Source organism: Cavia porcellus, unplaced genomic scaffold (genome assembly GCF_034190915.1).
Source record: "Cavia porcellus strain 051 isolate PalLab524CR breed Dunkin Hartley unplaced genomic scaffold, mCavPor4.1 scaffold_40, whole genome shotgun sequence".
Lineage (NCBI taxonomy): Eukaryota > Metazoa > Chordata > Mammalia > Rodentia > Caviidae > Cavia > Cavia porcellus.
The window spans coordinates 605,964-630,754 of NW_026947523.1; the positions used below are offsets into that span (position 1 = coordinate 605,964).

The 24,791-nt window shown below is 55.1% G+C and overlaps 2 protein-coding genes across 4 annotated transcripts; one reads left to right on the plus strand and one right to left on the minus strand.

The window, feature by feature from the left end:
* The first annotated feature begins 87 nt into the window (after positions 1–87).
* On the plus strand, positions 88–16,553 carry Tubgcp6 (tubulin gamma complex component 6). Of its 3 annotated transcripts, none has more exons than XM_003461587.5 (25): positions 88–1,117; positions 2,916–3,079; positions 3,932–4,142; positions 7,149–7,322; positions 7,478–7,599; positions 7,982–8,060; positions 8,153–8,262; positions 8,353–8,444; positions 8,533–8,672; positions 9,029–9,178; positions 9,797–9,878; positions 9,963–10,051; positions 10,128–10,243; positions 11,435–11,573; positions 11,787–11,861; positions 12,010–13,297; positions 13,447–13,505; positions 13,589–13,751; positions 13,826–13,994; positions 14,076–14,217; positions 14,310–14,504; positions 14,575–14,707; positions 14,802–15,015; positions 15,109–15,308; positions 15,381–16,553. In XM_003461587.5, exons 1-25 carry the CDS (start codon positions 377–379, stop codon positions 15,470–15,472), a joined length of 5,139 nt encoding a protein of 1,712 aa, XP_003461635.1. In that variant the 5' UTR covers positions 88–376; the 3' UTR covers positions 15,473–16,553. The 3 variants fall into 3 exon arrangements, 2 of the variants coding, with proteins under 2 accessions (XP_003461635.1, XP_023421319.1); XM_023565551.2 differs by having other exon boundaries at positions 932–1,117; positions 2,916–3,044; XR_010045773.1 differs by lacking the exons at positions 15,109–15,308; positions 15,381–16,553 and having other exon boundaries at positions 14,310–14,497; positions 14,802–14,989.
* Selenoo (selenoprotein O) lies at positions 15,510–24,048 on the minus strand. Its single transcript, XM_003461588.5, has 9 exons — positions 23,498–24,048; positions 22,352–22,555; positions 20,783–20,969; positions 19,593–19,723; positions 18,727–19,007; positions 16,833–16,983; positions 16,269–16,454; positions 16,032–16,188; positions 15,510–15,949 (listed from the first exon to the last, which is right to left on the minus strand). The coding sequence occupies exons 1-9, from the start codon at positions 24,016–24,018 to the stop codon at positions 15,776–15,778; spliced, it is 1,992 nt and encodes a 663-aa protein (XP_003461636.4). The 5' UTR covers positions 24,019–24,048; the 3' UTR covers positions 15,510–15,775.
* Positions 24,049–24,791: the final 743 nt, after the last annotated feature.

Sequence of the window (24,791 nt, forward strand, 5' to 3'; positions counted from 1 at the left end):
AGTGTACCCCCCCCCCCCGCGGGAAACCTGCCCCGCGCGCCGGAAGTCCGCTTGCCCTGTGACGTAATTCCCGCGCGCCTAGCTAGCCGTCGGGCCGTCGCTTCGTTGTGACGTCAAGGCGGCGGGAGAGTGAACCGGGCCCTTACCTCTCGAGGCGGGCTTACGGGCCAGACCCGCAGACCCCGCCGGCCGCGTCCTGGCCCGGAGGGGGTGCGAGGCCAGCGCGTGCAGTGACGTCCGGGGGTTTGCCCGCCGCGGTCGGCGACCCCTAAGGTTTCAGACTGCAGAACAGTGGGCGATCGCGTCCCAAGTCGCTGGGCTCGGGTAAGGAGGTTGCCTGCCCTTGGCCTCCGGCGCCTTCCGGCTTCAGGGAGTGATGGCAAGCATCACCCAGCTATTCGACGACTTGTGCGAGGCCCTCCTGCCCGCCGCACGGCCTCGCCCAGGGCAACGCAGCGTGGATCGCAGGAGGGCCAAGCAGAGCCTCAAGAGGGTCGCCTACAATGCTCTCTTCACAAGCCTTTTTCAAGAGGATGCTCGTGCGTTGCAGCCCGACCTGTCAAAGCTCCCAGTGCGAAACAAGGTCCTCATGTTGTCCTTTGACCTGAGAGTGGGCGGCCTGGGCCCCGAGGCTGACCGCTTGGAGGAGCTGGTGGAGGCCCTGGAGGCGACGTCTCGCAGCCCACTGCTGGAGGTGGGGTCCGTGTTGACCCTCCTAGTTCAGCTGGCGGGGAGTGGGCCCCCTCAGATCCTGCAGAGAAAACGGGACTATTTCTTTAACAACAAGCACGCAGGGAGAAACGTTCCGTACAGTGGATACGACTGCTATGACCTGAGCGTGTTTGAAATGGACGTTCAGTCCCTCATCGCCAGAGAGGAGTATCTGTGTCACAGCATGATCCGGGAAACACTTCAGGTGATGGAGGCGGCCCCAGGCACTGGCCTGCCCACCGTTGGTCACTTCTCGTTCGGTGACTCCTGTGGTGACAGGTTTGAGAGAGATACGCGGGTCTCGCTTTTCGGTGCCCTTGTCCACAGTCGCACTTACGACATGGAAGTTCGGCTGGACTTTCCTCCTGTGCCGGACAGCGCAGACCTTTCTGGACTGGCCATTAAGGTAGTGTTTGTTTTCCCCGTCTTTCTCTCCAGGGGTTTGGAAAATGCTGTCTTTGCCCTTTCTTGTATCTTGGTAAAGGGAGAGCAGCTCCATGCAGGTCACCAGGTGGCCAGGCTGCCCCAAGGCAGAGAAGTTGAGAGGGCAGGGCCACCCACCCAGGGAGGCACTGTCGAGTTGCAGGCCAAAGCCTTTTACCTAACCTGCAGGGCATGTTGTTAAGTCTCCTCTTCTGCTGTGTAGAGCTGCTAATTAAAGTAAAATAAGAAATATGTTGATCAGTTGCAGAAACCTTATTTAGTTCACATGTGACAAAAATATTTGTTCGTGGTGTACATGCAGTTTGTACTTTTCTTATAACATGGGTATTTATTCTCTGTAGAATTCAGTAAAGGGATATGCTACAGTTGAGTGGTTCTTTTTTTTTTTTTTTTTTTTTTTGGTACCAGTGATCGAATTCACGACCACACCCTTGCAAGGCAGGTGCTTGTGCTGCTGAGCTAAATCCCCAGCCTGTCTAGGTTCTTGTGCGTGGAAAGAATTGCCAAGCACACACGTTGCAGTAAGTCGTTCTGTTTATTGAAGATTATGGGACAGTAGCAGAAAGAGGCAGAACTCTTGAAAGGCTTCCACGCAACTCAGTATTTAAAGGGTCAGACACATTTAACTTCAGATGCCTCCAATTGTGGTCAAATATCTCTTAATCCAGGTTGCCTCTCACTTTGTCTCTCACTGGTGTCGGAGTTAGTATACTGTTATTTTTGTTTTGTTTTGTTTGAGACAGCGTCTTGCTAGGTAGTTCAGACTGTCCTTGAACTCAGTAGGCTGACCTTCAACTTGTGGCAGTCCTCCTGCCTCAGCTTCCCAAGTCCTAAGATTACAGATGTGTGCTGCCATCCCTGGCAAAGAATATACTGTTATTTCTTTACCGTGGAATGTTTAGGTTATTTCAAAACATAAATAATGCTATAGCAAATATCTTTTTTGGGGGGATACTGGGGATTGAACTCATGACCTTGCACTTGCCAGGCAGCTGCTTATGCCGCTAAGCTAAATCTCCAGCCCTATAGCAAACATCTTGGTGTACACAAACTTTTCTGTGTCTAGTATACTACTTTTTTAATTTTTTTTATATATATATATTTTAAGGCAGGGTCTCACTACATAGCACAGGCTGGCCTTGAACTTGGGGCAGTCCTTCCTGCCTCAGCCTCCCAAGTGCAGGGATTACAGGTGTGCACCTCTGTGCCTGGCTGTGTGTCTAATAGGCTTTTGTATTCCTTGAATGGAACTTTTAGGTGAGAGACATTTCATTGTAAGATATTTAAACCAGGTGTGGTGGCTCACACCTGTGATTCCAGGACATAGGCTGAGACAGGATCGCCACAAGTTCAAGGGCAGTCTGGGCTACCTAGTGAGATCTTGTCTCAAAAAAGAAAAATAGGGGCTGGGGATTTAGCTCAGCGGCATAAGCACCTGCCTTGCAAGCAGGCAGTCGTGAGTTCGATCCCCGGTACCTATAAAAAGGAAAAAGACAAAAAAAGAAAAAAAGAAAAATAAGTAAAGCTATATTGATGTTGTGTGTTCTGTGAACTGGAAATTGGTAGCCTTACTGTATTATGTTGGTTGTGTAAGTGATTGACTGTGCTGTGCACACGTACTTAGGGAGAACAGAAGAGACGTGTGCCAGGGCCTTCCCTGCAGTAAGTGCAAGCACATGGATGAGGTTTCCAGCGTCTGACCCACTTACATATTCAGTCACAGGACAAGATGGAGGTTCACTCTTTCCTGTGGTCTCCAGGTCCCTCAGAGCGTGGATCAGTGGGAAGATGAAGGGTTCCAGTCGGCTTCCAATTTAACTCCTGATTCGCAGTCTGAACCAAGTGTGACCCCAGATGTGGACCTGTGGGAAGCTGCGCTCACCTATGAGGTCAGCAAGCGGAGGTGCTGGGAGCGAATCGGATGGTGAGCCTTTTTCTGCTTGTCAGCCCCTCCGGCCACGCACTCTGTGGCACTGTGGCACCTGGCAAGCTGCAGGCGCTGCTTACTCAGGGATTCCAGACGGTTTCAGGGAGTTGCTCTAGAATTAGGTGGCAGATGCAGTCGACGCTGTCTGAGTCCTGAGCGATGAGAGATGCAGCGGGGAAAGGAGGACCCAGCTGTGCTGCTGCCCTCTGTGTGTCCTCATTTTGAGATGCCGTCCACTGATGGCACCCCCGTGTCCCTCTCTCCCTGGGGCCTGGTAGCCCCCTCTGAATTCTGTCCCTAGGATCTGACCTCTGTAGGAACTTCTGTGAGTGCAGTTGTATGGTGGTTTCCCTTGTGACTCGCCACTCAGTGCTCACCACAAGGCTCATTCACATGGCAACAGATGTCAGAATTCCCTTCCTCTTCGAGGCTGAGTGATGACATTCTGCTGTGTGAGCTGCCACACTGTTCATCCATGATCTCTTTTGGATACTTAATTTGCTTCCACTTATTGGCTGTTGCGAATGGTGCTGTTAATGTGGATGTATAAATCCCGTGTTTGCTTTTAATGGGAGAACTTTTGTAGGGAGTGAGTCGTCACCCCGAGGACACTGGCTTTCTGTGGGTGGTTTTGCAGGGCCAGGCTGGGGAGCACTCCTTGGATCTCAGGGTATACGCCCAGAGGTGCTAAGTGCAGCTAGGACTGATGTGGCAGGCTGGGCAGTTCTGACATTCATGCCTGGGTGTGTATTGCATCAGTCTCCTCTCTTTGTTCATGCCTCAAGGGGACACATGCTTAGGGTGGTGCTGCCCATCTGCTCACCCCTTTCCCTTCTGTGTCCCTCGCAGCACTCCTGGCCACAGAGAGGAGCCCTACCTCACAGAGGCAGGACGTGACGCTTTTGACAGGTTCTGCAGGCTCCGCCAAGAGGAACTGCAGGTGCTCAGCGGCAGCCTCCTGCAAGCCCCGCGGCCCATGATGGTGACAGAACAGGAGTTGGTGAAGGACTCACTCAATGTCCTGCTTGGAGTGGCATCAGCTACATTCTCCCTTTGCCAGGTAAGGAACTGGGGCCCAGTCACACACAGTCACCTCTCTGGATTCTAAAGTGTTTATTAACTTCCTTTTACAGACTGACCCACAGTGAGATTTTTACTGATTCAGTGACAGTGGAAACGGTACTTCCTTCTGTGCCGCTCCTATTCTGGGTGCCTTATCTGGGCACGTGGATATTCAGTTATCCAGCTCCATTGCTTGTGAAGACTGTTCTGGCTTGGCAAGGTGATGCATGCCTATAGTCCCAGCACTTGGGGGCTGGGGCAGGATTGCCATGAGTTCAAGGCCAGCTTGGGCTACACAGTGAGACCCTGTTTCCAACAAACAGAAAAAGATAAAGAAAAAGCAGCACCATCCTGATTCCCTGAAGGGTCTTACCCTCTTAGAAAGTTAGTTGACTGTAAAGGTGAATGTTTTTGGACTCAGGATCCTATTCCCATTCTGTGTCTTGCATTGTTACTGATGAGCAAATGGTGCAGGGGCCCTGAGGCACCCAGCCCTGCGGGTTTTTTTCACTTTCCTGCCTTGAGATTGCCGAGGAGTTTTAAAATAGGTCTTTATTTTTCTTTCAAATGTCCTCAGTGAGCTGGAGATACAGCTCAGTGGCACAGCACCTGCCTGGTAAGTGCAAGGTGGTGAGTTCATTTTAGAGTTTGACAGGAATTGCACTGAATCTCTAGTATTACTGCTACTTTTCCAATACTAGTCTTTTCAATCCATGAACATTTATTTAGTTTAGATTCTTTTCACCGTTTCTACAATGTTTTGAAGTTTCTTTTTTTGTTTTTGTTTTTGGTCTGGGGATTGAACCCAGGGCATTGTACATGCTAGGCACATAGTCTACCACTGAGCTACATCCCCAACCCTTTTTATTCTGAGGGTCTCTAAGTTGTTAGGTTGGCCTTGAGTTAGCAATCCTCCTGCCTCAGCTTCTCAGGTATCTGGGATTACAAGCATGTACCATTGTACCACACAATGTTTTTTAGTTTTCATTGTACAAAGTGTAGTGAAAAGTATTTACTATTTATTTATTTATTTGGAGACAGTCCTGGGTCTTGAACTCATTATGTAGCCCAGGCTGGCTGGGAACTTGCATTGATCCTTCTGCTCTACCTCCTAAATGCTGGGATTGCAAGTGTGAACTGCTACATCTGGCAGTATTTTACTTTCTTGCCTAAATTTATTCCTAATTATTTCATTCTTTCATTGATATTGTAAATGGAATTGTTTTCTTAATTTCTTTCAATGTTTTTTATTGCTCGTATATAGAAATGTAGCTTTTTTTTTTGTTTTTTATTTTTTTGAGACAGGGTCTCAGTATGTAGTTCAAGCTGGTCTTAAACTCTTTGAGTAGCCCAATCTGGCCTCGAACTTGTGATCGTCCTGCCTCAACCTCCTGAGTACTGATCTATTGTTTTTTTTTTTTTTTTTTTTTTTTTTTTTTGTGCGTGTGTACCAGGATTGAACTTGCGACCTTGCGCTTGTCAGGCAGGCACTTACCCGCTAAGCTAAATCCCCAGCCATTCTGAATTTTTTTTTTGTACCGGGGATTGAACTCATGACCTAGCGCTTACCATATAGGCACTTATGCTGCTGAGCTAAATCCTTGGCTCTGAGTGCTGAGATTACAAGTGTGCACCTGTATGCCCAACTGTGTGCTGATTTTGAATCTGTAACTCTGCTGAATTTATTAGCTCTGAAGACTTTTGTAGATTCTAGAGGGTGTTTTGTATAAGATGATATCATCTAAAAACAAGTAATTCTGCTCCTTGTTTTCCAGTTTGGATAACTTTTATTATTATTATTATTATTATTATTATTATTATTATTATTTCTTCTGTGTTGGGGATAGGGAACCAGGGTACTGTGTGTGCTGGGTGAATGTTCTACCACTGAGCCACATACCCTTGTTAGGTATTTCCTTACATTTTATTTTTGTACAATCAGTTGAATTGTCCCCACTTTGACTTTTGATGTTAGTAAACTGAATTTGCTTTTATTCATAGTCATTTTCAAAAAATAAGTATATTTGGTACATTTTAGTTACACATAGTGATCATATTCATTGTAGGGAATTAGTACCCGTATGTGATATAGTTTGTCATTTTTTTTTTCTTACTCTAGCTAAATGTTCGTTAGTTCATTAATCTTTCCAGAGACCTAGTTTTTAGGGCCAGGTATAGCTTATTAGTAGAGCCCAGCATGTGTGAGGCCCTGGATCCAGCCGCCAGCACGGGAAGAGAGAGAGATTGGGAGGAGGGGAGGGAGGAAGAAGCCAGCTTTGGCTTCATTGGATTCTGTTGCGTTTCCATTCTCTGGTCTCTGATATAATCTGTGCTATTTCTTTCCTTCTGCTTGTTTTGGGGTTAATTGCTTTCCACGGTTGATGTGACATTGCTTTCTCAGTGGAACCTGTTAACAGCCATCCTTTCTGAAATCACACGATTCTACTGAACCCATAGATGGGTTGTCCTGCGTGTTTTAGAGGAGCTATGAGCGGTGCTGGGGTGACATGTTGTGACAAGTCTTTGGATACTTCACTGTTTCTTTGGACATGTCCCCAAGAGCTGAAGTGTTAGACCTAGCAGCGAATCTGCTTTCATAGGGTCTGTGCCCAGGGAGGTTTGTCTGTGTGTCCTGTGTCGGGAGGAAGTAGTTGTTGGAAGTGTCTGTTTTCTTACATCTGCTCCACAGCGGCAGCAGTGTTCCTGTGTACCTTCCTCCAGGGTGTCTTTTAATTTTTTTATTATTTTTTTTTTTGGTCTTTTTCCTTTGTTATCGGTACCAGGGATCAAACTCACGACTGCCTGCTTGCAAGGAAGGCGCTTATGCCGCTGAGCTAAATCCCCAGCCCCCAGGGTGTCTTTTTATTCAGAATGAGGCTCTTTGGGGTACGCTTTCGAGGCCTTTGCCTTCTGCTCATGGCACTTCCTGCTGTGAATCTTGGAGGACTGGGTGGCAGCCTGCTGGGGTCAGATGCCTCCTGTGTAACCCTCTCTCTGCCCATAGTCTACTCAAGCCTTTGTAGTGGCGCAAGGTGTCCACGTGTCTGGCGCCTCCCCTGAGAGCATCAGCAGCATCCTGTCAGAGGTGGCAGCGTATGGGACCTGTTACACGCGCCTCAGCCACTTCTCCTTGCAGCCTGCCCTGGGCGCCTCGTGTGGCAGGGGCCTGGTGTTCCAGGTATGCCTCTGCTGGCATCTGGGGTGGGGGCTGGTGGGACAGCGTTGTGGGGGCCTGGGCCTGTCTTCTTGGCCCATGTCCTCCTGTGCTGTGACTGCAGAGTGGCAGCAGCACTGCTGATCTAGCAGTGTGCCCGCCTCGGCCCTCACCTACAGGCCTTCACCAGCGGCCTGCGCAGGTACCTGCAGTACTATGGGGCCTGCGTCCTCGCCACCCCATCCACCCTGAGCCTCCTCACCATCGGTTTTCTCTTCAAAAAGCTGGGCCGGCAGCTCCGGTGAGTCTTGGTGTAGGGCTTGAGTCAGGTCTGGAGGCAGGCATGGTCTGCTGGAGCCCAGGGGCCTTTTGAGCCACTCACGCCCCTTGCATGGTGCAGCCCTGCCTGGCCTAGGCCCCAGCTTGAGGGGTTTGTGGATGTGGCCTCAGCCCTATTGTAAACAGGACTGTCAGAGGAGAGGAGAAGGGCAGAGGCCAGGGGGAGTTCGTATTCCAGGCAGCATGGGGACCTGCAGCTGAGGTTGGGGTCCGGCGCAACATGAGGGTGTCTGGCCTGAAGTCAGTCCCTTGGGGAGTGTGAAGATGTGCAGGGGCTTTGCCCATTGGTCTGGTCCAGCCTGAGGGCCCTACACCCAGCACCTGTGATCTGCCCTTTGGTCTAGGTACCTAGCTGAGCTCTGTGGCATTGGTGCCATACTCCCAGGGGCTGGCGGAGGAGAGCCCAAGGCTTCGTTCCCCACTGTGAGTAGTTTGCATCCCTGCAGATTGTGCTGGCTGCCTGCAGGGCAGCATCCATGCAGGGCTTCGCAGTGACCTGCCCTTCACCTCTGCAGGGTGTGAGGCTGCTGTCCTACCTCTACCAGGAGGCACTGGACAACTGCAGCAATGAACACTACCCCGTGCTGCTGTCCCTGCTGAAGACCAGCTGCGAGCCCTACACTCGGTCAGTGCCTGGCCGTGTGGCCACACAGGGCCTCACCCTGGGCAGCCTGGGGGGCATCCTACCCACCTCACTCGCCCCACTGTGAGGCAGGTTCATCCACGACTGGGTGTACAGTGGAGTCTTTAGAGATGTCTACGGGGAGTTCATGATCCAGGTGAACGACGAGTACCTGGGCTGCAGAGGTGAGTGGCCATGGCCACGGGGGGGTAGCCTGGCACCTGGGAGCTGGGAGACAGTGTCTGCAGGCCCCGTGTGTCTTGCCCTGTGTAGACAAGTCTTACTGGACCCACGGATACGTGCTCATTTCCAAAGATGTGGAGGACTGTGTCCCTGTGTTCCTGCGGCACGTGGCGCATGACGTTTATGTCTGTGGGAAAACCATCAACCTGCTGAAGCTCTGCTGTCCCCAGGTGAGACACCAGCCAGGGCAGTGGAGACCAGGCCGTCCAGGGTTGGTGGTGGCTGGGGGCAGCATGATGGCTCTGCATGGGGGATGGGAGGCTCCATGGGCCTTCTCCAGCTCCACTGAAGGGTCTCCTGTGGCAATCTGGCATTGGCCCAGCCAACAGCCCCTGGGGAGAGGCTCATGTGGACGGGGGCTGTTTGCTGTCCCTCACATTGGGATACTTGCTCCTCATCACTGATGAAGGTGATGCCGCTGTATGGTTAGGGATGCTTGGTTTTTGGTTTATTGTCCTGTGTCACTGTGCCCCAGCCCTACCTTTTTTTGCTTCTGCAAACACTCACTGCAGCCCCTCCCTGGCAGCACTACCTCTGCTGGTCAGACATCCCCGTCCCGCGCATCTCGGTGATTTTCTCCCTTGAGGAGCTGAAGGAGGTGGAGAAGGACTGCGCAGTCTATGTGGGCCGCATGGAGCGAGTGGCCCACCACAGCTGCATTAGCAAGGAGGAGAAGGTGCTTTGACACAGGCCTTGGGCTGGCTGGGGTAGGGGCTCCAGGCACTCTACAATGTGCAGGTGGGGACCTCGGCTACGTCAGAAATGCGCCCTGGAGCCAGGTGCTCAGGGCAGGGGCTGTTTTCCTTTTCCCTGGGTTGGTGGCTTTGCCTACTGTGCAGCTCCTTGGTGGCTTCCCAGTGCCCCTGGCTGTGGACAAGACAGACCAGCTCAAGGGGTAGCAGCCCTGGGACACCCACATTCAGGTGGCCTCCCCTCCTGCTCAAAAATGGCTAGAGTGGGACCATTGGGGTCCAGCATACTCTGGGAGAGGATGGATGGCAGATCAGTGCTATTTCTGGGTAAACCCTCCTGGCCTGGCTTTGTGGGGAGGGGGGAAACATGGAGTCCCCTCTCCAAACCCCTTTGTCCTCCCTGGGCATAAGTTAGGGGCAGGGCCTCTAACCACTGCGTAAGGTGCTTAGAGCCAAACACTTTCATGATCTGGCTCTGCCCTCTCACAGTGGGATGGGAGCAAGGGTCATTGCACCTGCTGACCCTGGTCAATGTAGTCCCTCTCCAGCACTGAGGGTGGGGGGGGGAGAATTGGATGCTTTGTCTGTTGGCTTACTTTTAGGAATTACGTATGGAAATTGCAAAACAAGAATTAATTGCCCATGCCAGGGAGGCGGCTTCCAGGGTCCTTCGTGAACTCAGTGGTGAGCATGGCTCCACGTTCTCTGTTGCGGTTCTGGGGCCCTGTTGGAGCTCCCCTGACCGTGCCCCTCCCCTGCCTAATGCAGACCGGCAAACCTCTGAACAGATGGCCTTGGATGCCCGGAAGCGAGAACAGTTCCAGCAGCTAAAGGAACAGTTTGTTAAGGACCAGGAGGTGGGTGGGCCTGACCTCTGGGACTTCTGGCTTCCAAAGTCTGCATTTAGCCAACAACACTGTGTGTATTCTTTAGCGGCGCCTGGCAGCCAGACAGGAGGAACTAGATGAGGACTTCAGCTATGCCCGTGAGCTCCGGGACAGGGAAAAGAGGCTGCAGGCACTGGAGGAGGAGCTGGAGAAGAAGGCCAGGTGCGGCTTGGCAGGCCCCAGGCTGGCTTGGGCTTAGTGATGGTCAGTTTGCTTCCTGTTTTGAAACACTGCAGGCACGTGCCAAGCTAGATAGGCAGGTGTAGTGAGTGGTTAGGGCCGTATTGTACCTGTGGGCTTCCTCGCTGACCTTGAGGGTCCTTGTAGACTTGGGTCCAGGCAAGGTGCACACACTGTGATGCTGTCTTGTCTCTTCATTTATTTTGGTCTTTTTTCAGACAGGGTGTTGCTCTGCAGTTCAGGCTGGCTTTCACCTTGAACTCACTTTATAGCCTAGGCTGGCCCAAACTCACTCCCAAGTGCTAGGATTACAGACCTGCACCACCATGCCTCGCTGTCATTTGTCTTAATTATTTTTTGGTTTTTTGAGACAGAAGTCTTGCTGTGCAGTTCAGGCTGACCTTGAACTCATGGCAGTCCTCCTGCCTTAGCCTCCCAAGTGCTGGGATTACAGGTTTGCACCGCCATGCCCCTCTTCATTTGTCTTAATTATAAATAGTTTCTGCTTGTTTTAAATATCTGCTAGTGTAACATCCAGCAGAGGTGGTCCACCTGCCTAGGAGAGCTCCTGGGAGTCAATCTCCTTGTGGTAGCTTCTTCCCTACAGTGGGGTTTCACAGTTTTAATGGGAGCCCTTCCTAGGAGGGTGGCCTCCTCCTGACTGGTAGGCAATGTCCCACTGTACCAGCCTTAGATGCTACTCATAGTCCAGGCGGGGTTGCACCTTGGGGTTGTGTCAAGTGTGCCTGTGCCCATGTGAGCAGCATCTGTGGAGGAACTGGGTCCAGAGACCGTGTTCTTCGCTTATGGTGGCCAAATTGGAGATAGCCACTTCTTTTTGGGCCCAGCTGCCTGCCAGTGGGAGGCCCAGGCCCCTGAGTCTGTGCCGGTTCTTCCCTGGGCTCTTTGCGCGTAAGTCTGCAGCCCTTTGGTGTCTGGGTGAGGCAGTGCCTGCTCAGGTGAGGCCCGCTAATATTTGTGGGGCAGATGTTTGCCTCCGCCTGACTGAGCAACAGCCTGCCACAGCCTCTTGGTCTAGAGGAGTGGAAAGACCCTCCCACCCCGTGAGGCAAGAGCCTTTGAGTAAGGGAAGTCAGGGCCAGAACCAGATTGCCTGGGCGCCTGCTGGATGGTGCAGGGGATGGTGGTGACCATGTCCTCTGGTGATTGTAGGCAGGCACTGGTGGACCATTACAGCAAGTTGTCTGCAGAGGCAGCGCGTCGGGAGCAGAAGGCCCTGTGGAGAGTCCAGAGGCACCGGCTGGAAAGTGCAAGACTCCGTTTCCTTCTGGAGGAGGAAAAGTGCCTTCAGGTACTGCAGCATATCAGAGTGGTTCCCTGCCCCTGCATGCAGACCCTACTTCTGGCACAGGGGCATAGTCACCTGCAGGTGCTGTGTAGGAGTCTGGTGCTGACGGAGTCCTGTGTGGTGGGAGTGGGGTGCTGTGTGGAGGCTGAGTGCCAGGGGTCAGTGTTGCAGTCACTCTCCAAAGCCTTCCCCTTGTCCTGCTGGATTGTGTTTCAGGAGATGCTGAGAGACCTGTCAGAAGTTCGCCACCCGCTGGAGCCACCGGGTGTCCTTCCGCTTGCATGCTCTGAGGTAAGGGTCTGCCACAGAATCTTGGGCTCTGAGCAGGATGCTCCTGGCCTAGATGTCCCCATGTCCTTCGGCACATGGTGGGCAGAGTCATTTTTGCAGGGTTACGTGGCCAAAGGGAAAAGGAGACCAGATTGCATTTCCATTTCAGGACCTGTCTGGAAGCCTGGAGCACTCAGACGGAGGCCAGACCTGTGATCTAGGGTTCCCGGAGCAGCCTGGGGATTGCAGGGGCGGGCTGAATGTGCTAGCGCCACAGCCCCTACAGTCTCCAGCAGCAGGGGCTGGGCCATTCTCTGCTGGCCTCAGCATTGTGGACTTCCTGCCTACAGACTCAAGGGCTGAGCAGCCTGAGCAGGATGGGACCCCCCTACTGGATCAGGCACTGCAGACCATCTGCTCAGATCTGCTGCCCTCATCCACGACAGAGGCACCCTCGGCAGAGGAGACTCTGCCTGCCCAGCCACAGGAATATGATTTTAGTACCATTCTGAGGCCAGCTGTGACTGCCGCACTGTCCCTAGGGCCTCTGCAGGCTGTCAGGGACAGTGAGGAGCAGCAGCTGTGTGTCAACACACGCGGGAGGCCAGATGAGTGTGGGCCAGACATACACCGGCCTCTTTGTCTGCCACACCCGCTCACACACAGACACGGTACAGCCCAAGAGGCCAACAGCCAGATCCCTGGGGGGTTCCTTGCGCCCACATTGGGTGCAGCTGCTCCGACAGAAGGCCGTGCTACTGAAACAGCTGCTTCTCAGCCAGGCTGGAACATCCATGGTCATGTCTCGGACTCCAGTATCCAAATCGGAGAGAATGTGTCGGACGTGGCTGCCTCCCGGCCACGCTGGAACATCCACGGCCATGTGTCTGATGCCAGCATCCGAGTCGGAGAGAATATGTCAGATGTGGCCACCTCCCGGCCACGCTGGAACATCCATGGCCATGTCTCGGACTCCAGTATCCAAATCGGAGAGAATGTGTCGGATGTGGCTGCCTCCTGGCCACGCTGGAACATCCATGGCCATGTGTCTGATGCCAGCATCCGAGTTGGAGAGAATATGTCAGATGTTGCCACCTCCCGGCCACGCTGGAACATCCATGGCCATGTGTCTGATGCTAGTATCCAAATTGGGGAGAATGTATCAGCTGTGGCTTCCTCCCAGCCAAGCTGGGGTGGCCACACCACTCAGCCTTTTTTTCTAGAAGCTAAGTCAAACCCCCCTAGGCTACCCTGCAGCCTTCCTGGCCAGGGGTCCTGGCCAGGCACCCCGAAAGTGGAGAGCTCTGCCCTGGAATGTGGGCCATCGATCTCTGCTGAGGTGGATCCTGCCACCCACTGCCCTGGAGCAGGCAGTTGGGAGGACAGCAGTCTGCAGGCCACGTCCTGTGCTATAGCCGAGCCCGGCACTGTGGGAGACAGCGTCTCTGAGCAGCCAGGTGAGGGAGCAGCCTGTGGTGGTGGGGTGCCTGGAGCTGCCCATGTACTCCTTGGCTTTGGGAGCCCAGACTGCTGTCTGCTACTTGGGCTGGCACTGTGTTGTTATCCTGTAGCACGATGCCCCTCACGCCTGTTTGTGTATCCGCAGGCCCAGGGAGGAATGGGGACACAGAGGATCTGTCTGCATGCCAGCCTGGGGATTCACAGGTCAGGGTGGACGAGGCCTGAGGGTCACGTTGGGGGGCCCGGGAGTGTGCTGGGGAGCCATGCATTAAGGCCAGCTTCTTTAGGACACAGCCACCCCAGGGCAGCCCAGCCCTGGGGAGGGGGAGGTGGAGGTGGATGCGGAGGCAGAGGCGGAGGCCCGGCGTTGGGGTGAGGAGCAGGCCTACCTGGCCAGCCTGGCGAGGCTGTACCCCCTGGAGCAGTACCCAGACAGCTACGAGGCTATGTGTGAGTTGGGGCACAGTGGGCAGGTTCCTTGGCTAGTGCTTCCCTGAGCCACAAGTGTTGTCTTTGTTTCACAGCAGAGCCTCCTGTCACCCACCTTGTCCATCACGTGCTGCCCTGGGCCTTCACATTCCCCATGGGCCTTCAGGCCCAGCCAGCAGTGGATGAGACTGCAGTGCAGCTGAGCGAGCTGCTGACTTTGCCTGTGCTCATGAAGCGCTCCCTCACGGCCCCGCTGGCTGCCCAGTGAGTCCCCACCACGCCCCAGCCCCCCGAACCCCAGACCCCGGCCCCCAGCCCCCTCTGACTGCAGGCCCCTCCTGCCAGTGTCTCCCTGGTAAATAAGGCTGCAGTGGACTTCTTCTTTGTGGAGTTGCACCTGGAGTCACACTTCGAGGCACTGCGGCACTTTGTACTGATGGAGGATGGGGAGTTCGCCCAGTCCCTTAGCGATCTGCTCTTTGAGAAGGTGACCTTGGCAGTTAGGGTGGGGACAGTGGGTGAGGGGACAGAGGCAGGGCACAGGGTAGGTCTTGGGACACGTGTTTCTTTCCTGCCCAGCTTGCAGCTGGGCAGACACCAGGGGAGTTGCTCAGCCCACTGGCCCTCAATGGCATCCTGAGCAAGGCCCTGCAGTGCAGCCTCCACGGGGACTCGCCGCATGCTGCTGGACTCTCCTTTGCCCTCAAGCACCTGCCTGAAGTCTTTGCCCCCAACACACCAGATGTGCTGAGCTGCCTGGAGCTCAGGTACAAGGTCAGCAGCTCTGTCTGGGGCTGGCGGGAGCCCATGTGCGGGCAGGTGCTGATCGGGGCTTTCTGGATAGGTGGACTGGCCACTCAACATTGTCATCACCGAGAGCTGCCTGAGCAAGTACAGTGCCATCTTCTCATTCCTGCTGCAGCTGAAACTCATGATGTGGACACTTAAGGACATCTGCTTCCACCTGAAGCGCACAGGTGAGGCCATGGGACACCTGTTATCCCCAACCCCCCACCCCATGTGCACCTGTGGCCCTGGCTGCCCCTCACTTGACCCCTGCCCTCTGTCCAGCCCTGGTGAGCCATTCTGCTGGCTCAGTGCAGTTCCGCCAGCTGCAGTTGTTCAAGCATGAAATGCAGCACTTCGTGAAGGTCACCCAGGGCTACATTGCCAATCAGATCCTACATGTCAGCTGGTGCGAGTTCAGGGCCCGGCTGGCCACAGTGAGTGACCTGGAGGAGATCCAGCGTGCCCACGCTGAGTACCTGCACAAGGCTGTCTTTAGGTGGGGCGTGGCTGTGGGAAGCCTGGTGCGGGGGAGCGTGGGGGCTGTGAGACATCAGAGTGGGGCAGCTCACCATGCCCTTGCCTGCCTCAGGGGTCTGCTGACGGAGAAGGCGGCGCCCGTCATGAATATCATCCATAGCATCTTCAGCCTGGTGCTCAAGTTCCGCAGCCAGCTCATCTCCCAGGCCTGGGCCCCGGCCAGTGGCCCCCTGGGGACAGAGCACCCTAACTTCGCCCTTATGCAGCAGTCCTATAACACCTTCAAGTACTACTCCCACTTCCTCTTCAAAGGTGAGCCTCAGAGGAGTGGGTGGGCTGGTGGCAGGGTCAGGGTACAGAGCTGAGCAGCCCTCTGCCCTCCAGTGGTGACCAAACTGGTGAACCGAGGCTACCAGCCCCACCTGGAGGACTTCCTGCTACGCATCAATTTCAACAGCTACTACCAGGATGCCTGAGCAGCTCCTAGAGGGAGTGCACAAGAAGGACCATGGATGGGCAGAGGAAGCTGCTGCTTTATTCAGAGGCCTGTCCCCCAGGGCAAAGGGGATGGGGTGGCCTGGCTCTCTGCTATTCACAAGCACTTGGCAGGGCCTTTGTCCTTGTGGCTGCCAGGCCAGAGCAGCACTGTTGAGCTTGCGTCAGACAGAGACAGGTCAGAGCCTGACTGGACGTCTCTGCTGTCATGGAGAGCACAGGGCTGCAGGCTCAGCAGCTCAGCAGTGCTACAGCCTGGGAAGACCCCTGCGGCATGGAGGCCGCTACGAAGATCAGGTCACACAGAGCTCGGCTGCCCAGAGAGGGGGCTTGCTGCTGTAGGATGGCCGCCTGCTGGCCCCTGTGGCAGCCCCTTCAGGGCCTGCAACCTCCAGGGCTTCTGCATGCTCACCCTCATGCTGGTAAGGGGACTCCAGCAGCTTCAGCACCCGTCGCACCTAGGGGAAAACTGGCGTGAGGCACCAACTGCCACCGCCTGTCTCCAGCAGGAGCAGTGGCAGGGATAGGGGGCATGCTTACCTCTGAGAAGTCCCCATTCTCAGCAGCCTCAATGGCGTTCTGTGCGATGTAGTTCCGCAGGACATACTTGGGGTTGCTGCTGTGCATCACGTGTGTGTGTTTCACTTGCCATGCAGCAGTGTCACCAGCGTCCTCCCTGTCCTTGTCTAGCCGGGCTCTGGAATCATCCCAGACCCCTGTCAGGTGCTCTGGCCCAGCCCTGGCCCAGGGTTGGTGCCAGGACCCAGCCCTGCTCACCTGTAGTCCTGCAGCCAGGCAGCCCAGTGTGCACTGTTACGGCTCTGCAGCTCCTCGGAGGTCAGATGCTGCAGCCGAGACTGCTGTTCCACACGCTCCAGCTCTTTGGTGACATTGGCTTGGGTGCCAATAAGTGCAAAGAGCTGCGGGTTCGACTGGGCCAGCATTAGCATCATGGAGAGCTGGCTGCAGAGGGGTGGCGGCATCAGCCAGAGGTTGGTGGGTGAGGGGAGGTGAGTCCTGTGTGGTCACTGCCCCCACTAAAAATCCTTTCTGCACCACTGACCTGTGGCGTTTTTTCTGTCTCTCTCTGCATAGGGCACCATACCCTGTGGGGGTAGCTGGGAGGCACAGGCTACCTGGGCTTTGCGCCTGTTGTGGGGAGACCACCTCTCACCCACATATCAGCAGCCCTTTCCTCGATGGCCAGTGCGCCATTAGGACCAGATGCTCCACCCTGAGAGGGCACCTGTGTGGGCGTTACACTCCTTAATGCCTCCCTGTGGTCCTTCACCTTCCAATGTTTTATCTAAAAACCCCAAGGAGGTGAGGCCTGCTACGCACCGAGGGTCCATCTGGGGCCGAGAGGCGAGCCGCCGCTCTTCTAGGGAGGCACACTGTGAGGTCAGCGCAGTCAGGAACTCATCCAGGCCTGGTGCCTCTGGCTCAGCTGGGAAGGAGCTCAGCAAGCAGAAGGTGTTGGTGAAGTCGGCACCTGGAACACAGTGCGCTCAGCACAGAGGCTGGTGCCGCCCCTTCCCTCCACAGGTGCTGAGCCTGCCTGGTGGCCACTGCCCCTCCTATGACCTGCAGGGCCTCTGTGCAGCAGTTCACACAGACAGGGCTGAGGCTGCCCTGGCCCTCACCACTTGCTGGTAGGAGGACCCACGGCAACCCCTAAGGAAACATCTGAACGACAGACAGGTGGGAAGAGACTCCAAGTAGATGCTGCAAAAAATCAACTGAGCAAAGTCCATTGGAAGGTGAAGGGCCTGGGGAGGCAGTAAGGAGTGGAGGAAATGAGAGGTGAGCAAAAGGGGAAGGCATACAGAGAACAGGGAAGTGCCCAAGTACTTCTAAGCCAGTAATTTCTGTAGCAGTGAATGGACCCCTGACAGTCAAAAAGGCAGGTGGCAGAATGGGTCAAAGACAAGACCCTGTGCCAGGCGTGATGGTGCAAACTCACAATCCAGCACTCGGGAGGCTGAGGCAAGAGGATCACAAGAGTTAGGGTCATTGGGGCTGGGGATTTAGCTCAGCGGCATAAGTGCCGGCCTTGCAGGTGTGTGGTCGTGAGTTCAATTCCCTGGTACCGATAAAAAAAGAAAAAGACAAAAAAAAAAAAAAAAGAGTTAGGGTCATCTTGAACTACTATGTGGTGTGATCTTGTCCCAAAAACAAAACTCCCAAACCAAACAGCGACACCATGGTCCATGACCTGGAATACACACCAAAGCTGTCTCCAAAAGTATAAAGAGAAAAACCATGATCCTGCTACATTCTGTACTCTCTATAGGAGACTGGCTTCAGATGGGTCGCAAATGAAAGCAAGCAGCATGCAGTGCAGATAACATACTCCTTGTCACCTGAGCTGAGCTTGGTGATACCTGAGCCAGCCGAGAATAAAAACTGCCTAGCATGCCCAAGTGTAGGGGCGTGATGTAGAGATAAGGACATCACACAGTGACAGCCAGTTCATCAATAAGGATGTAGCACAGCTGGCATTCCGGTAACCCCAGCACTCGAGGAAGCTGAGGCAGGTGGACTGTAACACTGAGCCCAGCCCAGGCAACTGTGACACTGGGCTCCAAATAACAAGATGATAAGCACGAGGATGTAGTTCAGTGTGTGGGTTAGGGTTCAACCCCTAGTACAACGGAAAACAAATATGAAATACATGAACCCAACAGCAGTTCCCTGAACACAGCACAGAGCACAGAACTAAAGAAGAGCTGCTAAGAAGGGCTGAAGAGCTGAAGACCTTAATGTGCTGCTTTCAACACTGGACAAAGCACCCGGGCAGATCAATAAAGAAACAGGACCTGAACAATAATCCAATGAGACCAGAGACCGTGGCCAGCATTCTTGGTGTATAGGTCACAGCATTCTTGGTGTATACAGGGTCTTATTCCAGGACACACTGGAGCAAGTCAGTAAAAAAGATTGGTATATTCGCCAGCCACAATGGAATAAGGTTAGAAATTACTTAAAATTATGCACACTTGATGGGCTATGGTGGTACATGCCTATATTTCCATTACGCAGGAGGCTGAGGCAGGAGGATCACCTCTGAGTTTGATGCCAACCTGGATTATAGTTGTAAAGACCAGACTATATAACCAGACCCCATCTTGAGAAAAAAAAAAAAAAAATCCCGAGTACTGCCAAAGAAGATCCACAGAGTAAACTGTGTGTTTCCACAGTGAATGCAGGGTGAGTGCATGCATGCCTCGCTCACCAGTCAGATGCATGGTTTCCAGGAGCTTGGCTACCAGCGCGCCATCCTCCTCTCGCTCGCCCTGCACAAGGCCCAACTTCCTACGCATCTTCTGCAGGTAGTGCTTCTGGAACTCGGTGTCGAACTCCTCGGCCACAATAGTTTCGCCCAGAGCAAGGGGCAGCTCAGGCTCCAGTGCCTCAGCCAGCTTCTGCAGGTTCCACTTGCATACCTCAGGCTGCTTGCTGTAGGTATAGCGTCCAGCGTTGTCTGAGGCATTGCACACGTGGTCTGGATCGTACCTGTCACAAGGCAAGGGGTGCAGTTCCATTGGGACATGCCAAGGGCAGTGCCTGCGCAGTCACCATCCTGCTGTCCTGTCCTTCCAGTCCCAGGCTGAGGGCCCTCATGACCCTAACTCTACCTCCAGAGCTGGAGAAGCAGCGTTCCTCCACTCACCTATGAAACGACCCTTTCTAAAATGCTAACACAACTGGGTGCACACTCCTGTAACTGCAATTATGTGGGAGGCTGATGCAGAGGGATCACATGTTCCAGGCCACCCCACACAACTTAAGTGACTTAGCAAGACCCTGCTTCAAAATGAAGGGCTAGGGACACAGCCATGCAGGGCAGTGTTCCTGGGCTCAATCCCTAGTACTACAGATTAACCCACTGAAGGGAGTAAATGCAATGCTAAGATAGCTCACAGTGCTTTGCTTGCGCCCCAGGGCATTTCTGCTCCAGGAAGAGCTGGACTATGCTGCTAAGAACACTCAGGACAGTGTGGGCAGCAGCTGTGCTCACCCCAGTCGGAGGCACCTGCCTCTCCCCCACCGCCCCCGCAAGCTCATGCTGCCATGTCACTGCTGCTCAGGGCCACTCGCCTGTCCAGGAAGCCAAAGGGCCCATAGTCGATGGTCAGCCCCACGATGCTCATGTTGTCAGTGTTCAGAACACCATGGCAGAAGCCCACACACTGCCACTCGGCCACCATCCGGGCTGTGCGTCGTGTGACCTGGGGCAGGATAAGCGCTTAGTACTCTGCATGTGCATCCCCAAAGCCAGTGATGCCACTTGGCCATCCTTGCCAGGGCCGTTGTGAGCTTTGGCAGGGACCTCCCTGTGTAGGAGTTGAGGAGCTTGGGTACGTGGCTCTTGCTCCTGCATACACCTCAGGCCCAGGTGAGACCTCATGGGAGCCTGCAGGAATCCACAACACTGCCTGACGCTCTACCGTTTCCATGCGACCACTCTGTTCCCCACCCGTCCCAGCAGTTGAGCATCTGGCTTCAGTCACCCTGAGAATGAGACCCAGGTTACAGGGCCCCCCCCATACATAGCCACAAGTATGCCACTGTGCATGGGCTGAGCAGCCTCCATGCCCATCTCCTGGCCCCTGCAGTTCTACCCCACACCACCACATGGTATGTGTCCGAGCTGGGACGCTAGCAGCTGCTGCAAGATGGAGCCCCAGATACCAGCTCAGTGCCCACGTCTCAGCAGTCTGGGTCTGCCCCACTGCAGCCACCCCTTGGCACTCCACCTCCTCCTTGAAAGGCCTTTGCCTATTCCACACCCTAGGCCCTTAAGTGCTGCAGGCATCAGCCAGGCCACATGAGGCCCAGGCCTCCTGTATGCTGGATGTGATGAGATCATATTGCCAGGTCACATGTTAGCACTGCACCATCTGGACGCAGGCAGGGTCAGGTCTGACAGTCCTGGGGCAGACAAAAACCCCAGTAGGGGTGGCCTGAGTCACCCCAAAATCCATCAGCACTGATCAACAGGAGGCACCAGCACTAGCAAGGGCTCCTGCTCCAGCCTGTCCCTGCAGACACCCTTGCTGATGCTGGGGAGACTGGCACAGCCCTCTGGCCACTGCCTTCATGGCATTACCAGGCCTCTGAATGTTCAAATCCGGCAGTGTGCTTGCTGGGCCCCACCATGAAGCTACGGTAGTGACAGGCCCAGGAACAGTAGGGCCACTGGGTAGGAGCCTTCACCCACTGGCCAGAACAGCTATATCCAGCAGGCTGGCTGCGCTGGCCACAGAGGCCATGTGGCCTCCACCCACCTCCCGGAAGAAGGCAGCGTTCCTTGGCACTCGGTCACTGTCACAGGCGTGGGCAGCCTGGATTTCAGGGTAGAAAGAGCTGATCACATAATCAAGCAGCTGGATTCGGATGTCATTCCGCTGCACGCTGGGGCCCGCGCGCCCTGTGTACTCATCAGCCGGCTTAAAGATCTCAAAGGAGCCAAACCTGGAGGGGAGACCCAGGTGTTGAACAGGTCAGACGCACCCAGCCCCTGTGAAGACAAGGAGAGAAAGCGGCTGTGGGAGACCTTGCGGCCCACGGCAGACAGCATCTAGTTGGACAGTGACCATTGCCAGACAGGGCTTGTGGGGTGTTGGGGCTCAGAAACCATCACAGCTATTTCCTGCACCTGAACTCCTAATGGGACCAGCACATGGCCAACATGGTTTTCAATGGGGCAGCTTTCCCTCAGGGTTTGGCAGGCATCTGGGGACATGTCTGACAGTCATGACTGGGGTTGCCACTGGCAACAAGTGGACAGTGGTTGGTGACAGGCATCATCCAAGACACAGGACATATTCACCCAGTGTCACAGATCTGCATGTCCAAGGACACCACAGAGTAAGGTGAGTTTGGCTCTGGCTCCTTCCACTGCCCCAGGAGTCAGAAGCCAGAGACAGTCACAGCCTGTCACAGCTGTAAGCAGCTGGTGGTCATCCGGGGCCTGGCGACGACAGGTGAGCCACAGCCCAACCCAGTCCTCCTGATTGCTCTGGGTCCAGCGAGCTGTTGGGAGTCACTGAAGGTGGAAACTGACCACACATTCAGGGCTGTGGCATGGCCATCCCAACAACGAAGAGCGCCTGGATCGGCCACCTGAAGAAGTTGCTTCAGCCCAGAAAAACACCAAGCCCCTACATAATCTAAGCAATGGGGTTGAAACGGGTAACATCCTTTGGAGGATATAAATAAACGTACTACCGTGGTGGAGCAGCTCCCTTTCCTCCCATCAGGAGGATAAGGGCTCTACCTGACTCCACCTTCATCTCTTCATTTTCTCCGCTCTTGGTCCTTCACCCCAAGAACCTCAAGAGCCACACTGGTCACGGCAGGGAACCAGTTCTGAAAACGTTGGATTCCAGATGGCAGAGACGGGAGCAGGCAGAAAGGACAGCAGATAAGGAGCCTAGACCACCTAGGACCAGGGACCAGGGGCACAGATGTACACTCATGACGATGCTGCAGAGGCCATTTCCTGGCCATTGCCAGGTGGTTCCTTGTCATGAACTCTGCCCATGCACCTTCCTGAGTCCTTCTGTGTGGCAGCCCCTCCCAGGAAACCACCAGGGTTCCATTCGAGCTGGCCTGCCTGGTCCAATCCCAGTGTCACTTCCGGCTGTACCACAGAACAGAATAGAGGCAGGAACTCCTGCACCAAGGTCTCCCCTGGGTGGTGATGTATCTACTCTGTGGACAGGCTGGACCTTCTGAGAGGCCAGGGGCCGGTCCTGGCACTGTCACCTTGTGAATGTGCGCTGTGGACATCCCAAGTCTCCCAGCCTCTGTGAGCAAGCACATTTAGACGGGCCTTGCAGAGCCAGCGTTACCTTATGAAGGTGGGAGCTATGCGCAACACAACCGTGCACTTCTCGTATTTTGGATTACCATCATAGAACACGTCTCGCACCACTGTGGACTCGGATGTCACACAGGCTCCAGCCCGAGTGGTGGGAATTCCCAAATGGAACATGGCCTCGCTGCACAGGAACTCCCGGATGCTCGACCTCAGGACTTTGCGACCATCGGCCTGTCTGAAGTCAAACACAAGAGGTCGCTGTGCCATCAGGCACTTTCCCCCCAAAGGAAGAAGTACAGCTTTTTAGGATGAAAATAGTTTCCTCCCCTGAATTGGGGACTGAGCTCTAGCATGCTGTGTAAGTACTCTACCACTGAGCTACATCCCCAGCCCTTTTATTTTTTGAGACAGTCTTGCTAAGTTGTCTGAGCTGAGCTTGGATTCATTATCTTCTTGCCTCAGCCTTTCCATAATGGTGGGATCACAGGAAAGTGAGACACTGCCTCGAAATAAAAAGGTCTAATGGTTGCTCAGAGCTGAAGGGGTGGCAATGGGGGCTGAGGAAGAACCAGTGGTTCTCAGGATGCAGCCTGGGTCCGAGAGCCCAGAGGATGAAAGGCGTGCACTTGGAATGTCTAGCCATAAAATGCTAACTTACACATTCTTATTTATTCAACCAGCATTTAACTGAGTACGACACAAGTAGGGGCTCAGGAGTAAAGAGTACTGAGTACCCAGGATGCAGGAATACAGACCTGGGCCCAGGCCTGCCTTGGACAACCATGTGCCCTCCGGAGGCAGGGTGGTCTTAGAAGCTCCCTAAACTGCCTGGTGACTCCTGGAGCAAGGGCACTGGCCTGACCCCTGGGCCTTAAGTAAACACGAGTGTGTGCCATGGTGGAATAGGCTCCAAAGTTCTCGGGCCTGTTTACAGGTCAGAGCAGGGACAGCCAATGGCCCTGGCTCTCTCAGGTTAGGCGATGACTGCCCACCCTGTACCATTCACTTGGGGGTTTCAGGGGTGCTTCCTATCTTTCTCTGTGGCCGCGCAACAACTCCGCCCCAACAAGAGCTGTGACCTCTCCCTGAAACTTCAGGCTCCGACCCAGGAGGAATGCTATGCAGCTGAAAAGCTGCCGCAACCCCCGCGTGCCTGGGGCCCCAGGACACCGCGCACCTGGAGAAAGCCGTGGGGCCGGCGCCCTTGAGCTGCATCTCCCAGCGCTCGCCGGCCTCCGTGCACACTTCGCCCAGGTACATGGCCGCGCCGTCGCCCAACTGCCCGGCGAACTGCCCGAACTGGTGGCCGCAGTAGCAGTGCGCGGCGGGCTCGGCGCCCGGCAGCAGCGCGTTGCCGCTGAAGAAGAGCGCGGCCTCTGCCTCGACGCTCGCGTCAGGCTCAGGCAGCCCCAGCAAGGCCAGCGCGGGCCCCGACAGCGCCACGACGCGCGGCTGCCGCAGCCGGGCTGGTCGCGCGCGACTGAAGCAGGCCCCGGCCACGGTCCGCGGCACGGAGAGGGCGTCCTCGGAGCCAGGCGGCGGCGTCTCTACGGGCAGCGCGCGCAGGACTTGGTTGTCGAAGCGCAGCCCCGCCAGCCAGCGTGGGGCGGAGTCCATGGCGGTGGAGCGGGACGCGGGGGGCGGCCTGGCGCGGCCAGCCGGCGGCGAGGCCCGGAACACGGCCCTCAGCAAGGCCATCAGCCCCGCCGGAAGCGTGGCTGCCCGGAGCGGGAGCACTGAGCACCACCCACTTGCTTGCGCGGGCCACGCCCCCAGAAGCTTAGTTCTGATTGGCTGCCTCACCCGCCAGCCCGTAGTGACCCACTGGCTAAGTGGGCTAGTAGGTCCGCCCCCAAAGACCCTCCGGGCATCCCCAAGTCGGCCTGGCAGTTCTGGCCCCCCCCGACCAGCAGAGGAACTCAGTCTGAGGGCTCCAGAAGCACAGTGACGATGTGGAGGCCACACAGGAGGCCCGCTGGGAGCTGGCCAGTTTAAACTCTGCCTGGAAACTACTCTGGGCCAGCAGGAGTCAGAGGACGAGGGCGGGCCTGCAAAGGCCTGAGTCCACACTGGAGGACTGCTCCTGGTTCTGAAAAATGACCTGTTACCTTGCGCACCCAGCGTCTGTGTCTCTGAGTCCGCGTGGGCAGCGATCTGGATAATGGGTGCTGACTCCAAGACAGCACCCATTGAGGACAGCACTCAGTGAGGACAGGCCCAGTTACTCCAGGGGGAGCTAGAGTCCAGGCCAGACGTTTGGGCAGATGCCCCCGTGGTGCCGACCTGGGCCCAGGACACTGGACAAACAGGCATGCTCCCTCCTGGCTGTGCCACCCTTGTCCCAGGACTCCCACCACTTTACACTTCAAGGAGCTGCATCCAGAACGTTCTCCTAGAGCTGCGGCTTGAGTGTGGGACCCCATGTGACCATGTGACTCCAGATCTGCTGTGGGGTGATGTGACCTTGGTGA

Coding starts and splice junctions, on each gene's coding strand:
- Tubgcp6 (XM_003461587.5), top strand. CDS start 377: ATGGCAAGCATCACCCAGCTATTCGACGACTTGTGCGAGGCCCTCCTG. Junction 10,244..11,434: donor GAGCTGGAGAAGAAGGCCAG/GTGCGGCTTGGC, acceptor TGGTGATTGTAG/GCAGGCACTGGTGGACCATT. Junction 14,505..14,574: donor GCCTGGAGCTCAGGTACAAG/GTCAGCAGCTCT, acceptor CTTTCTGGATAG/GTGGACTGGCCACTCAACAT.